At 37.3% G+C, this 16,685-nt stretch overlaps 1 protein-coding gene across 1 annotated transcript in view; it reads left to right on the top strand.

Moving 5' to 3' along the window:
• Nucleotides 1-16,685, top strand: part of TCERG1L (transcription elongation regulator 1 like) — a 233,788-nt gene that overhangs the window by 1,292 nt on the left and 215,811 nt on the right. The window contains exons 2-3 of the mRNA XM_089510167.1: nucleotides 3,060-3,206; nucleotides 7,340-7,520. Coding sequence (XP_089366293.1) covers nucleotides 3,060-3,206; nucleotides 7,340-7,520 — 328 coding nt within the window. The remainder of the gene's footprint in view (nucleotides 1-3,059; nucleotides 3,207-7,339; nucleotides 7,521-16,685) is intronic.

Raw genomic sequence — 16,685 nt, 5'->3', positions numbered from 1 at the left:
CTTTAATACATCGTTAGGAAAAGGAGCACTCCAAAATGGATAGGCTTTCTCAACCAAAATTGGCAGCCTTTTGCTATTCAGCGGCTATTCTCTGCTCATACAGATGTATTTGCTTCGTGGGGACTATAGTAGTGCCCTTCTACTTTTGAAAATACATTGTTAGGCAAAGGAGGCAATATATTGTTAAGCAGCCTTCTGCTATTCAGGGGCTATTCTCTGCTCATACAGATCTATTTCCTTCATTGGGACTATAGTAGTGCCCTTTTACTTTTTAAAAATACATTGTTAGGCAGAGGAGCACTCCAAAATATATTGGCTCTCTGAACCAAAATTGGCAGCCTTCTGCTCTTTAGGTGCTCTTCTCTGCTCATCTTGGATTTCTTCAGTCCTTGGGATTATAGTAGTGCCCTTCTACTTTTTAAAATACACTGTTAGGCAAAGGAGCACTCCAAGATGTGTGAGCTTCCTGAACCAAAATTGGCAGCCTTCTGATATTTGTGGGCTATCCTCTGCCCATGTAGATTTCTTTGCTTCGTTGGGACAACAGGAGTGCCCTTCTGCTGCTTTAATGCTTTATTAGTAAAAAGAGCACTCCAAATGTGTATGCTTCCTGAGCAAATATTGCAGCCTTCTGCTCTTTAGGGGCTGCCCTCTGCTCATGTAGATCTCTTTGCTTCGTTAAGGCTATAGCAGTGAGGAGTACCCTTCTACTTCTTTATTACACTATTAGGAAAAGGAGCACTCCAAGTCTGTGTAAGCTTTCTGAGCCAAAATTGCAGCCTTCCGATATTTAGGGGTTGTTCTCTGCTCACAAAGATCTCTCTGCTTGGTTGGGACTACATTATTGAGGAATGCCCTTCGACTTCTTTAATATTAGTTTCTGGTGATAGCATACTCATCAGGAGTAGTTTGGTTTTGCAGCAGGCAAACAGAATGTAGAAGTGTTTATGGTGGGAAACTCAACTGAAGAGACTGGGTTACATGAACTGCAATTGAATCCTAGTCCACAAGCGGGCAATAAGCTAGAAGGCTATTTCTACCTCACATAGCAAACAACCTTTCATTTAGTTTGTAAGGTTGCATTAAACCCCTCTGTATAAAAGCTCCACAAAGGTTATTCTGATAGGGCAAATGTTGTTTCCCTATCATGTTCAGATTAAGCTGTCTTTCCCATTTGAAACTCTAGCAGATTGAAAAATCATACTGAAACAACTAGTAGGATCATTAACCACAATGTGATGTTTTCACAATGTTTGTGATTACTCAGTGGGGTTCTCTCAAGGTGTAGAAAGGAGCTGATTTAAAAGAAGATCTGTTGCAATATTTTTCCCCACCCAGTTGTTATGTCAGAATCTGGCCACTAGAGGTATTTAATGTCTAGGAACTTGTGTTTTCCATCATGTTTAGAAATCTGCAAAATATTTATTTCAATGATCGAAGAGAGTGGGTGGCAGCTTAGATTTCTGTTCATTAGGACTAACCCTCCTCAATCATTTTGAGTTTATTATGACAACATAGGCCAGCCATATATATATATTTTAAAAATGCTAGCATAAGCAATTAAATCCAATATCTTCTGCTCTGATGTTCTTTGCTGTTCTGTAAGTGACATTAACTGGTCTTGATCACATATTAATTTGAGCAATAAATCTCACCAGCACTTCTCCTATGAATTTTTCAATTATTTATCAGGGTGGTAAGGCATATTTTAAAATAGCTATGGGTTTTTGAAGTCTTAAGTATTTTAACACATGCTTTAAATTTCATTGACTATGCTAATTATGGAATTATGGTGTTTAATGCTTCTGACATAGATTTAATGCTGTTTCGTTTAAAACTTCTAGGCTCTGCATTCTTTGACTAATTTCTAGCTTTTCAGTAAAATCATTGGAAACGTACCCTAGCATTTTGTAACTAAAAACAGAGCACTGTGATGGCTGAAGGCCAGACTCTAAGACTGGATGAGAATGTATTAACTTGGAGAATCATGACTTTACACTGAAATATAAACACCCTTCTTTATTATTAATATACCAGTTCAAAGGAGTGCAAGAGTCTATGAGTAAGGAGCCTGAGAAAAAACATCTCTGTAGTGCCTTCTCTTTCATTTGCCTATATATTAAAAAGAAAATGCTAAAACAGTTCAGGAGCAAAACCAAAAAGTCCCAGAAAAGCCACCCACACATAGACCCTTCACTGGCTAAAGTCTGTTGCAAGTGAAATGTCTTGGGATCTTTATTCTTAAAGTGATAGTGTATTTATGCTGTTTGTGCTTAACATGGTTTGGTTTGAAAACTCTTGGCTTGATTGCTAACATCCTCATTATGGATTAAACTGTGTGGAAAAATAGAAGTTTGGGATGCAAAGCACTCACTGCTACACCTGTGCAGGGGCATGACCTGCAACATGATGCTAGGACTGAGAACTAGCCCAGAATCCCACAGCAGTGAAATCCTGTGTCATGTGTATAGCCATGACAGCCAATATTGCCAGATTCAAGCAGCATCAAGAAAAAGTGTTGGGAAATATGGAATGTGGATGAAATTGGCTATATTTGAAAAGTGTGATAGAGAAGTGAATTAAGAATGATTCATCATTCTGCCAAATTCCATTTAACATACAATTCCAATGAATCAGGCCATTTTTGCAAAATTATAGTCAAACATATTTGCATTTCCATTGCTTTAGTTAGATTCCAGTTGCTGTCCACTTATTTGCTAAGCTTAATAAATTTAAATTGCATAGAGGCTTTTTGTGCACATGCATTTGGTTCATAGTTACTTTGCATCATTAGTACTGTATACGATTGCTGCATAAGCAGATAATCTTGGTAATGGTAGTAGTACTAATAATTGAACTCTACATTTTTTAAAACCCAGTTCTCCATATTTTGAAGGAAAAGTTGGAAGGCATAGAATGACAGTAGTATGTGTTTGCAAATACAAATGTATATAATAGACCTTTACAAGAACCAAAAACACCTGAACAATGAAATGTAGCAATTGCTATTGAATAATTTATTTTAGAGTACTCTCACCTTTTTAAACATTTTATTTTAGTGGATGTTTGGAGCTCATTCTCCTGTGATAGGATTTTCACCTTCTTCAAATGTGGAGCTTGTTCCCCTTTTTCCTCATGTACACACAACTACTGCTCCTCCCCATTCTGCAAAAAGCTGGATAGAAAAGAGACTACCAAATTGTAAGGTAAGTTCAACATACCCCTCATGCTTTTAAAAATTGTGTGTGTGTGTGTGTGTGTGTGTGTGTGTGTGTGTGTGTTTAAAAAATGCTGGAAACATTAATTTGCTACAGCAGTACTGATAAGTAGTTGCACAAAAACTTTGATTTTAAATATATTCAATTTTTTTAAAAAAAATATTTAAAATATAATTATGCCACCTTTCAGTACTATGAGAAATGCTAATTACTGTATTAGCAGTTACTCCTTATAATGCATACATTATAATAACTGATTGGAATTAATGATAGTAAACTAAGATTTTGGTTACTCATTTGGCTCAGGATATTTTGCTCCCTGAAGTAAATGGGAAGACAATCCCTCCCCTATTATATATGTACACAAGCTGATTGGAGTGTCACAGAAATCTTACTTCAATACTAGCGATGACCTACAGCAGACCATTTTAGGAGCTGAAGGCAATGGTGATGAGTGTCTTCCATATCATTGGGGTGCTGAATCCATTCCTGATTTAAAGGACTTACTCAGGATGTGAACCTATTTGAAGGATTTCAGCTCCTTAAAAGTTCAGATGCAAACTCAGATTCAATACCCCAATGACACGGAAATGACCAAGCACTACTGGTTGCTGCACAAACTAGATACTATATCCTGTTGTATCTGAAGGGAATGGCCAATAGGGTCTCAGGAAGAATAGCCACAAGTCTGATACTTCTCATCCCATTTCATTTTGCTACCTGTTGACTTGCTTTATCTAATGGAAAAGGTAGCCCTTGGAAAATGCTAAAGGGTAAGTTGTTGCTGACCTTTAAATCTAGACAAGGCTGTATGGACCTGTAGGCTTCCAGGTAAAGCAGAATGCTGATGCCTGTTGACCTTCTCCAAGTATTAGGAGAATGGGAAACCTCTTACAGGTCCAGGAAGCTTTAAGGAACACCTAGTGCAGGGCAGTGGGGAGCAGGGTCTATGGGAAGGGGGCACAATCCTCTGGGAAATTCTAGCTGCTCAGAGATTCAAATGTAGTGAATGCCTAGGTAGATAATCTATAGCCGCAAGTGTTACACTGTTTAGAATAAGAGGTCCTGCTCAGAGTATTCTTAGGACCCTCTGCCACCACCACCCCAAAACACCTCAAAATCTACTTCTCTTTGAGGTTTTTAAAAACATTAAACAATGCAGAGACATCCTGTTTAAAAGGTGAGAAGCAATGCACTAATTTTCCTCTCCTTTTTTGCCAGAAAAAGGGTGGCCTGGAGGGGTGAATGACCCCAAAAAACAGACTTGGGAATCCTATGACCTGAAGGCTGCACTCTGCCTTCAGGCCATATTAAAGTTCTGAGATAGGACAATGAGACTTAGTAGTGACTGTTGTGAAGTCAGTGAGGTTGATACCAAGAGGTAGGTGTTTACAGGAAATTAGTACTGAAAGTCAAAAAACAGTGTTGGCATCTCCTGGTCCCGTTATATCATTAGTAAATGATTTATGCTGGGAAAGAATATGATGTCCTTTGTGAATTGGGTTAGCATTGTGATGGATATGTTGTGGTGGGTCTTTTGGTTAAATATTACAGCTCAGAATCACATCTGATTTACAACATGCATAGGGAACAAATCATCCCTGAAAAAGAGATATTTCAAGTTTGATTTTCATATATGTGTGTGTGCGTGTGCGTGTGTGTGTGTGTGTGTGCGTACCAAATTAAAGTTGTAAGCCTGATTTGGGCATTCATTTTACTGCATACAGGAGCAAACTGGGAGTGAGACCACGCTGCACAGCTCTACTTTCAACATCATGCATATTACATGGTCTCTCCAATTGGTGTCTGCAATAGATAGTATATTAAAATTAGTCTCTGTGTATTCAGTTGTTACTAAACACATGTTGGGTTGAACTGGAACCAAACAGGACCACATTTTTATTTTTATTATTACTGAATATGTACTGGTGAACCTGATAATGATAATGGTGATGATGATGGTTTGACTTCCTATTTATAACAAAACTCAACAACCTTAACAATACTTTACATATTATCTTAGGGCTATAACAGATCATGGGCTTGCTTAACTCTTTAAGCCAGTTCTGATCAGAGATGAAATGTTTTTCACCTTCTCTATGAGGAAAAGTTACAGCACTACAGAATCATTATTATAAGAAGTTACAGCTATTTGGGATTTTGTTCATATTTGGAATGAAAAGAACTGGAATTTTTTTTTTTAGATTTTTTAAAACAATGTAAATATGGGAGACTCTGAAATGCATAGATTTATCCATCCAGGTACAGGATTTTGTATGCTCAGATCTTAACAGACTGGGTATAAATTACTATTTATTCAACTATATTGGTGTTTCTACCTCTTTTTTCTCAGAGGATCCTCATCTTTAATATGTATATCCAGGCACACATAATATAGTCCTTTCCATACTTGCTATTTGTCTGTTCCCATCATCCAACTTCAGTTGATGACTTTGGATTTTAGTACTATTAGAGAAAAATGGGCCCAAATAGACAGGCCAAAATAAAGCTGCTTCAGGTCCCTTTGGAGGTATGCTGTTTAAATGATGCATGTGTCCTAAGAGGCCAGAAGCCACACCAAAGCACAGCTTTGGCAAAGCTTCTGGCCTCTTAAGATGTGTGTGTCATTTAAAGAGCATACATCCAAAGTGATCTGAAGCAGCTTTATTTTGGCCTGTCTTTTCGGGCCCAAATATCTACTTTCTCCACATATTGTTATTCATTTCTATAATATCTCTTGTTATTCCTTGTTCTTCTAAACTAAACAGCCCTAGACATACTAACATATCCTATCTTAGATGACAGCTCCATTCTTTTGATCACTTTGGCAGCCTTTTTCTTCACCTTCACCATTGCTTCACCAATAAACTTGTCCCATTGATTTTAAGGGAAAGTAAGATCTTTAGAACTCATTGGCTGGAAATTTTTTGGTTAATTCCAACTAGATGAAACCCATTGAATCAATTATTGAATGGGGCATCTACACATAGATAAACCAAATTGATTCGGTGGTCCTAGTCTAGTCAGGACTAACAATAGGATTTAGGCCAGTATTTCTAATGTATTTACTTATAAAATCGGTAAAAAGGACATTCCCTCTTTTCTCAAAGACAGTAGGAATGTATTTTCTATGGGCCTGCTATGATATGTATGCAGTATCTACATGTACAATATGCTTCTTTACTCAGAGTGGGTTGCATTTACAGTTAAACCCTTTGGATTTCAGTGGGTCTGCTCTGACTGGGACCATCCCAACCTTCTTCTCCATGTGCTATTTTTACTGATTAATGCATTTATTGATGAACTAGCACTTAGATGATTGATCAAGATGTCTTTAAATGAGTAATAGTCCTAGGAAAAAGTGTTACTAGATCTGTATTTACTCAGTTGCCCTACTTCAGCACTGGCAAAATAATAAATTGTTTAAAACATTCTTAAATTCAAAATACATCATAAAAATATAATTGAATATTTTTTATTAGCACTTGATTTAAAATACCTTAACTGTTTTATATGACATAAAGTAAATATGGCCCTCTGTATGTTTTGGGTTTTAACTACTAGTCAACATTATGCAGGGAGAGGTGGGAAATACAAATAAAATTTATTATTATTATTATTATTATTATTATTATTATTTTAAAAGAGTATGGGAGCTGTAATCAAAACATGAGGAAAACCAAGGGGTTTTGGTGCCTCTTACTAAGAAGAAGTAATATAGTTAAGTGAGCTAAGTTATTGCCCCTGATTCCCCAGGCTTCAACTGGCAAACGAAATCAGATTTAACCATCCATAATGAATGACAGGATCACACCAAGTATTAGCAGTGTCTTGGAATTATGTTCCACTCCTCATTGATGCAATAACCTTCTGTTTCAAAGTTTTAAAGGTATCCCAGTTCTGACAATGCTATTTAGGAAGGCTTGCAGTGTTATCAGATCACTTGGGGGAGGTACACATAATTCTAATAATTAGAAAGTCTCCAGACAGCCAGAGGCAATCCGATAATGGAAGTTTCAATGAATGTTAGAGAAAACAAGAAGCTCTAGCAGTCAGTTGCATTATATCATGAACCACAAATTTATTTTGCTTTCCTTCCTCCCTCCCCTTATCTTGGACAGATCTATTTAAACAATGCATTTGCTCTGGATTCAACATGGATACATCCTGAGGAACTACGAATCTTCCAGGGACATGAGAAGCCTCTTGTTATGACCAATCAGGTCTCTGTGGCTTTATCTAGGCCAGCTACTGCCCCCAGGCCTCTTCCTGCAGTGGTGTTAACGCCCCAGTCTATTCCAGGTTAGTTATAAATAAATAACATGTTCTTAAACTGTACATTTCTCCCCTGGTTGATGGTATTATTAGACATTGTGCAAGCATGCAAGTACTGAATGATAAGCATCCTAAATGAGGGTACCACATATCTGTCTGAATGCGCACTACATCAAAATCTCCTTCCAAATGGGGGAAAACGTACACATCAGAGAGATGGCCAGGCATAAATCTCTGAACAAGTACTTATACTTTCACTGGAGGGGGACATTTCAGTGTGTGGACACTTTCTATGACTATGTTAACTAAGCCTAGGTTTTTTTTTTTTAATATCTTAAAGGGCTATCAAAATTTGATAGACACCTGCTGTTTATTCAGAGCAAGGCATAAACATGAAGATCGTCTAGCCTCCTGGGTTTCTTTGCTCTTAATATCTACTTCGGGTAGCTTGGTGAGGTTGGATGGCTATGTCTTGGAGTGTTGTAATTGTGTATTCCTGTATGACAGGAGATTCACCTAGGTGGCTCTTGCACTGTCTTCCAGCTCCATAATTCTACCATTCATATTTGCAAAAACTCATAGAAATGGTAAATAACAGTTCACCTGGAACAATATTTTGGGAGCAGATTCTTGAAGGCTATTTCACATGTAAAGTAGAGGCCAACAGAGAGATCTTCAGACCATCCAGAAACATTTTGAAATAAACTGATAATTGGCAAGACATGGGCGGGTTACAGACCACTGAAAAGCGGTGGTCTGCTGCTGCCACCGGTTGCAGCGTCCGGGAACCGCAGCAGCCAAATGGTGTGGTTCCCGGACGCTGCAAAGAAGGAGCGCGAAAATCGCACTCCTTCCTGCGCCTCAGAAGAGACGCCGCAAGTGCCGAAGTGCACACTCGTGGCATCATTTCCAGGGCGCTACGTGCAGACACAGCACGTACGCTACGTCAAGATGGCGGTGGCCGTGTGGAACGGCTGCCGCCATTTCGTTTGGGGCGTCTGGAAGGGTTAGGGGCGTCTGGAAGAGACGCCCCTTTCTAACCCTAGTACGGACTGAGTCCGTGCTAGGGTGCCTGTTTGTAACGGGCCTAGGTCTCATGCAGTTCCCATAGTCTGATCATAATGAATTTTGGGCATGACCCCCCCCAAATCCTGAACCCTATTGTTAAACCCAACATGCCTAGACTTATCAAATCAATGGAATGTACAGAAATGTCAGTTTACCAAGTTTCTGATGATTCATTGGGTTTTCTCTAGTTGTGACTAACAATGGCTTTTACCTCCATTTTCCCTGCCCTCTACTAGCACATAAATTATTTTGTCGTATTGCTGTACATATTGTGTTATAAAATAGGAACATGTGCAATTCAACTTGGCTATTTTATCATCAGGCCAACTCTGCGCTGAACCATTTAATGGCTTAATTTGCTGCCAAACAGTCAAAACCAAAATTAGCTGTAGTACTAAACTAATTTTGTATATAATATTCAGATCAGATGCTTATTTTTAGAATTAATGTTAGTCAGTATGGGCAGATATTAATATGGATAACTAATTGATCCATCACTTCATTAAAATTAATTCACATGTCACAAATATGCATGAAATCAATTTCATAAATCCGCACATCTCAGGTATGGTACATGGCAATGCAAGCTGAAATTAGCTTATTTATATGCTGTTTCTGAATTTTTGTAAAAAAACAAAAACAAAAACCCACAAACAACCCAGATAATATGTTGTTCAACATATACAGTATGTTATTGATCCCAAAAGCATACCAGTTGTCAGCAATACTACTTAAAAACAGCCTTTGAATAAATATAATTGAAGAATTAATGCATAGCAAACCACTTCCTTTTTTTAAAAAAATTGCAGGCTCGTTGCTTGCTGAGATAAAAGAACCCACAATTATATTTCAAACAGTAACCAGATAGTAATTGCCCTGTCTTATTTTTACAACTTTTTTCTTAATTAGAAACAGTATTGTGATAATCTAATTTTCTTTCATGCATTTTCTCAGAGTAGTGTTATACACAATGAAATGAGATAATTTTCATTGTTGGGAAAAACATGGTTCCTTGCCAGTTACCAAGACTTATTTATTGCTATTATTCCTTTTCACTGGTACAGGCAGAAAATGTTAGATAATTCATGGACTCCAACGGCTGTTCAGATATTTTATACAAAGATGTCTTATTTTCTTGCTGCTATTCAGTATTGATCAGACATTATGCTGTTCGATCATCCACTGCGGATTGTGCAAGCTATAGACTGATAAATGAATAAAAGATGTGTGTTGGTTTGTTAGTGTGTCTCTCTCTGTGTGTATGAACATGAAAGAGAGTTGTGGTTTATTTTTCAGTGAGGTTCCATCATCATCACTCATGTCAGTTTATGCCCAGATAATATTTCCTTGTTTGAATGCTGATTCCCATGTTTCCTCCTGTTGTGAGTATGCCACATGGCTTGGCTGCTGGAAGAGGGTTGTATGCCATGGACACTTGTCCTCATCGCCCCTGCCCATGACCACACACCCCCAACAGGTTTTTTTCCTGCTCTGTATGGCTGAAATTCTGACTTTGTAGAGAGAGATACTGCTGAAAACTCCAGGGAGCTGAGAGAGGCCAATTGGGGCATTCTATGATATGTTCCTCTGTGGTTTGTCTAAGGCCATGGAGAGGTATTTCTACTCTTTCCCATGGCCCTGGGATTCTTTCTGCAGATCATAGTATCAACCTTTAAATGTTGAAGGGTCATCTTGATGCACCACTGTCTTTGCAGACTATCATTCAATCTTTCAGGAATCAAAATAACATACTAATAATCTCCTTTTGACAGTGAAGTGGACATAAATCTTTCATGTACTCCTGGAGGAGGGACTAGAAATGAGATAAAGCACTATCCAGTCTCCTACCTGAATAGGAATAGATTAGGAGAGTTAAAAAAGGGATTCTACCAGAGAACTGTATTAGCCCCCTCTTCCAGGATTTTGCTAGCTTTTAATACAAATCCATCCATTTCAGTGCAACTGTAGTAGAACTTCAGTGTAAAGAAATTCTGAATGATTAAATGATAATATTACAGGATATACTTTACATTATAGCGGAAACAGCTTTTGGTGCAGTAAAGAAGCTATGAATTAAGAAAAGATACTGGGTGGGAAACGCTAAAGAATAACACAAGATATACATAGACTTGAAATGATAATCTGGAGGTTTTAATTTTCAAAGTTACATCTGTTGCAGCCAAAATGGACATGTGTTGAGATCTTTAAGACTAACAAATTTATTATGTCAAACATTCATTAAGCGTGAACGCTGTTAGGTAATAATGGTAAATGTGAATGGAAAGAGTCCTAGGAAAGGCACCCAGAAACTCATATGTAATTAATGCATATTAAAAGTGGTATAAACTGTGTCAGTTCTTAAAGTTTTTTTGCTCTCACACAGGGATAACATTTAATCTTGAAGACAAGAATGAATAATTTTACCATTTTCCCCTGAGCTGCAAAGCAGTCCTCAAAAGCTTTGTAGTTCTCAGAGATGATTTGAAGTTCAGGACTTATTCTTACAGGTGTTTTTGTGTGAGTGTGTGTGCAGAAAACAACATTTCTGTGCAACATTTATTTTTTGACCGCTCAGCAAATTAATTTCCTGTGCAGAAAATAAGTGTTCTGCAAATATACTATTTTCTGCACAAAACAATTGATGTATTTTTCATACAGATTAAATCTTAAATTGTGAAGATCCTTTCCTATCCATAATTGATCTTGTCATAGTTTATCAAAACTCAAGAAGCACATTTTTGAATATTTTTCAAATAATAATTCCATTCCTATTCTTACTTTTATATTGCTGTTTCTTCTGCAAGCCCATTAAAGAACAATTCTGTATGCAGGTTGGTGTTTTCTTGAAAATGACTATGGAAACAGCTGAGTGAAAGATAGAGGGCCATGGACATGTTTCCCACCCCCAAGTTACAAAATGTCTCTCAGAGGTCATTTGTAATGATGTACAGCATCTGGAGTACAGCTGCTATTGTAACGGATGGCAGTAATGCTATACAGTAACTAAAAGAAGATGGATTACAGAGCTGTGGATGAATAGGTTGCCTGAATTAAAGTACTGGCAGTTGCTTGAATTGGATTCTGGTAATATCAGGTATAGGACAGCACATTTCACAAAGAACTATTGACATACATTGTTTCTTTTAATTTGTTCTTCTGTGGCAACTGTTCTGAGAATTGTGAACGCTCAACACTTGACTGTAGCTCATGGAAAAGAAAAAAGCCTAGGAAATGTCACTTAATTTAGAACATTTTAGCATAATTTTTGTGCTAAATAATAGCACAAGTTTATATATTATTTATTTATTTATTAGAGTACTTATAGCCCACCCTAAAGGCTATCAGAGTGGCTTACAATTGTTATTATTTTTAATTAGACAGTTCCCTGCCCTCAAGCTTACAATCTAAAAGACACAACACAAAAGGAGAAGGGAATGGTGGTGGGGAAGGAGATCAGGTCCAGCAGTTCTTCTCTTCCTCTGAGGGCTGGACCAAGGCAGATGGACTCTTCTTAGTTCAGACCAGGCCCAGTGGAGCTGGCTGGCCTCACTCTCCCTCTGACGATGTAGATGGCAAAGGGAGGGCTCATCTGCTTACTATATATGGGAGCATTGAAAACCTGACAATATTCCGGTGGGAAATTTGACCTTCCATAGCCTACCTATAACACTTTTTTCAAGTGGAGTGGCAGCTGACTGACTGGAAAAAAAACAAACCCAGTTATTCATTATGAAGCATTGGTGGTGTCCAGTATGGCAATTACAAATACCTGGAGGCAGAATGTTTTTTTTTTTTTAATCTATAGGAAAGAATAATGGTTTGTGATAGTCTGCCGGATAAGAGCAGATTGCAGAAAACAACATGGATGTATTTATAATTTTCTTCTTTATCTACATAGAAAAACTGCACCTTATTTTCTAACCTATAAATTATATTTTACTTTCTGTGCACTCCAGGCCATATCTATTGTTTTACATAAAGAAGATATCATTTCACTTTTATTATACAACATAATAAATGTATTTAACTTCTGTTGATAAAGAGGAAGTGTCAAGTGGAACCAAGTTATTGAATGATGAATTAGATGTTCCTTTTTATTTGTTCAGGGAGGATGCTTTACTTAAAAAGAAAACATCATCTTACCATTCATTATATTGGAAAGGTCAGTGTGACATTCAGTCAAATTGTATACAGCCTTCTGATTTCCTTCAAGTACTTCCCTTCCCTTAAGTAAAGTTACTATATTTAACATCATGTTTCAAGATGAGCAATTATAGTTAGTGGTATTCATTTCCATTTATTATGATTGTATAAATCTCATTTATTTTAAAGTCAGTAATAAGTAGTAACCTGGCAGGGAGCCAAAAGAAATTGGAATGCTCAAAAGCAGTTTGGAAGAGATTATAGAGGATGTCTTTGAAGACTTGGATTATTTACAAGGTTGATTGTAAGCAAGGAGCCACAACCTCTGAGTAGATTCTATGGGATTTCAAAGGCTCGTATGATATTATTGTACACTGACTGGTTTAGAACTGGTGTGGGTTTTTTTTTTAAATAGCTAGAGATGTTGTAGCCTCTCCTCATGCACAGAAAGCCCAATGGATGATCCTGGGCAAATCATACTTTTTCAGCCTAAAATAAATACAATGTCAGAAATAAATACAATGTCAGACATTCTCTCCCCAAGAAAACCCTGGGATTGTTAATGCTGTTGGGATCAACTTGAATACACATAACAATAACAAAGAGAAGTGGAATTGTGCTTATCAGCATTACATTGAGGTTCTACTCTGCTTTCAGTCCATTATGTTATCTGGAGGAAGTCAGTCTTTTTCAAACCCACTTTCCTGTTTGAGTAATGAGAATAACAGCTACTTGTATCATGGGATTTTTGTGAAGGTCAGCATAGTTAAAATGTTAAGCACATATCCAGCCAGACAATGAACAGTTGGAAAGAATCTGCTTTATCTTTCCCTGACAGAATGAACTATGCTTCAACAGTTAGTTGTCCTGGCACTACAGATGCAAATGGAAGGATATTGTGGTCTCCTCAACCAGTCAAAGAAGCAAACACATTGCTTTTTGGAGTAGGAATGAGACAGAAGGTTGTTAAGTTTACACCCAGTACAACAAGTGTGAAGACTCTCTTTCAAACCAAGGACCAAATTCAGTTTCAAAAGTTTTGGATCTCACATTCCTGTGATGGGTAGGGCCAAAGTCCAATGTGTGGGAGCAAAAATTCCAGCATGTTTTTGGCAATAACTAAGCCACGTGGAAGGTATTTTAACCTTTTAAATAGGGAAAATTTTGTACAGATCATAGAAGCTAGCAAACTAGAGTGCCATGGGGAATGCAGTTTGATCATCTGGGAAAGCTTACAGGTCAGGAAGGCTAAGAGGCCTGAGTTTGGCCCCAGGCTTTGAGATTTCCTGCACTTGCTCTAAGAAAATATCTGTTTCTCACTTTCTGAGATCAGTAATGAGATGAAGTGCATCTTGTTTTGGAAATCTGCACTTTTCCAAGAGTTGTAGTGCATTTCAGCATAGAAGAATGTGCATAAAACTATGCATATATGTGAAAAATGTGTGCAAATAAAAATCCATGTATTGGAAAAATGTACACAAACCCATCATAATCAATAGGAATAATGAATAACAAAATAAATGTTTTATGTGAACTGCATAGTTAAATACACACATTTTTGTGTGTGTAGGAGGGAGAAAAAAGCTGTGCAGCCAGACAGAGAACTAGAATGACGTAAGAGGCAATAGGATTTTTAGAAGAAGAAAAGCTTCACAGTCCTATTTTTTAAAAAACAAAAACAAAAATAAGATTGGAACAAAAGAGCACACTTTGAATGGTATTCACATTAATGATCCACTTTCTGCTAGTAAATAATAGTTACTTCTGCCTTCTTCATTTTAGTATTATAGAGGATTCTGCAGTGTTTATTGATCTTTCTGGAGCAGAGGTGTTGTTATTTTTCTGAAAAAAGATGGATAGATTTTCTTCATGAAGGTTTTTGTTGTGCTTTTACTTATTGGGAATTATCTCCACTGCAATAATACAGATAGAGTTATGACATTTTCTTGTAGATACCACAAATGCTCAAGAGGAAGTTTATGTGTTCTTGCATTTGCTATATTTCCCATACACCTGGATGCATCGTGCATCCCTGGTGATTTCAGTCTGATATTACAATTTTCTGCCAAAGGGGAGGTGGGGGATAGGTAGCACTATTTTTTGCCATTTGGAAGTTCCTACATATCCAAAACATGGGAGACACACATTTTCTTCCCCATAGGATGCTGAGCTTGTCTGCCTCTCTGTTTGCCTGCCTGCCTGTCTCAGAGAGATGTTTTGCATTGACAGTTCTGCCCCTCCTCTCATTTAAGTAAAAATAATAAAATAAAAAAATGCAGTGATTCTTGATTTGTTTTAAGTACTAGAAAAATACAGTAGTCTTAATTGGGTTATTTGGAGATCTATCAGCCTGCTGCGAGTTTGTTATGTGTGAGTGTACTTTATCTCCACAATGGAAAAGACACCAGTTTTGTGCAGAAATATGTTGCAGAAAGTATGATAAAACTACTTGGGGTGTCAGCCCCAAATTGGATGTTAGCACCTTAATGGAGTTGGAAAATCATCAAAAGGTCAGCCAAAACAGAGACAATGGCAAACAAACAATTTTAAAAATCAGATTCCAAAGCAAAACAGCTTGAAAAGTGTGTATCCTTGTTAAAATGGAACTCATACATTCTTTAAAAAAGATATGCAGGTTGGATTTGTAGAATATCATAAAAAATATAATTCTTAATGCACTAATAGTGGCATGGGACTTCTACATATTTGTGTCAGAGTGAAAATAAGTTTCATGTTTTGCAACTGCCTATCCTCAAGAGGCTAGAACTCATTATACTTAATATTTCAGCCCTGGTCTTTTACATAGAGGTACTTGTACTAAATGCAAAACCCAGGAAGGGAATGGGGAACAGGGAGGGAGAGATGAAGCTTACCAGGAGGTGAAGTCACTTATTTAGCTTTAGAAATGAGGATCCAGAAATACTCATAATGCCCAAAGTGCTCAATATTATTCACAATGTTTTCAATATTGTTAAGACAAGCCATTGTGATGCAGTGCTGTGAATGCTGGATTTGATTCTGGCAGACCAGTTGACTATTCACATGGTCAAAGAAATGCACTGGGTAACCTTGGTCAGCTTCACATGAGTTTACAGGCTTTGGAAAAAAATGTGTTTTTATAAAAAGCAAAATCTGAGCTTGTATAAGACGCCTAAAGCTACTTGTCAGCAATTTTGCAAGGTTAGTCCTCTCTTTGGAGTCCAGCATGCTTCCATATTCCCTACAGATATGTAGGGGGAAATGCAGCTGTTTTGATTTCATAATGCATGTCAGTGGTAGGATGGCTGACCCAGATATTTGAATCTCAGGGATAATTCAGATGTTTCGTTTTAGCATGACTGGTTTGTTTCTTTGGGGCTACAAATAATTATACTGGCTAGATGGGCAAGAAAAAATAGTATGCATGGTTCTAACTGCTGTGGATTTCTTTGAAATGTTGATTATGACAGCTAGAAAGATAACTTTCTTGTGTGACAGAGTGGGACCATCTCTCACTCTTCAGATATTTGGCAATACTTCCCATTATCTTTCACCATAGCCACTATTTAGCATGCACCTAGTATGTCTGTTAAGAGAATGTGATTATAAATAAATTATACATAGTCTTAGCATTAGATTTCAGGATATTTTCATGTATTAATTTATTCATAATTGCTTTGCTGCCACCTTTCACAAATAGCTTCAGGGCAGACTGCTGTAAGATAACTGAATGCACTAAAATATAAAACCACAAAGGATTTTTTAAAAATCAAAACAAAAAAGCAAAGAGGAAAGTGCCAAGTAAATACATCCAGAGGGGGAGCTTCATAATTTTTCTTTCATCATGAAAAAGGCTACAAAGTTGCTTTTAAAAACAACGACATAGCTTTCCAGGTGTTCCTAAGTGGCACAACCACTCTATAACTCTGTCAGTGTAAAGTTACACTCCATTCCTTAATGTAGGTTTTTGCCTATTGCCATTATTACTGATTTGGTTGCTTT

The sequence above is a fragment of the Sceloporus occidentalis genome, unplaced genomic scaffold (assembly GCF_023333645.1).
Source record: "Sceloporus occidentalis isolate IW3139 unplaced genomic scaffold, rSceOcc1.0.p SCAF_2, whole genome shotgun sequence".
NCBI lineage: Eukaryota > Metazoa > Chordata > Lepidosauria > Squamata > Phrynosomatidae > Sceloporus > Sceloporus occidentalis.
The sequence above is the reverse complement of the archived record's forward strand: the minus strand, read 5'-3'. Positions and strand labels throughout refer to the sequence as shown.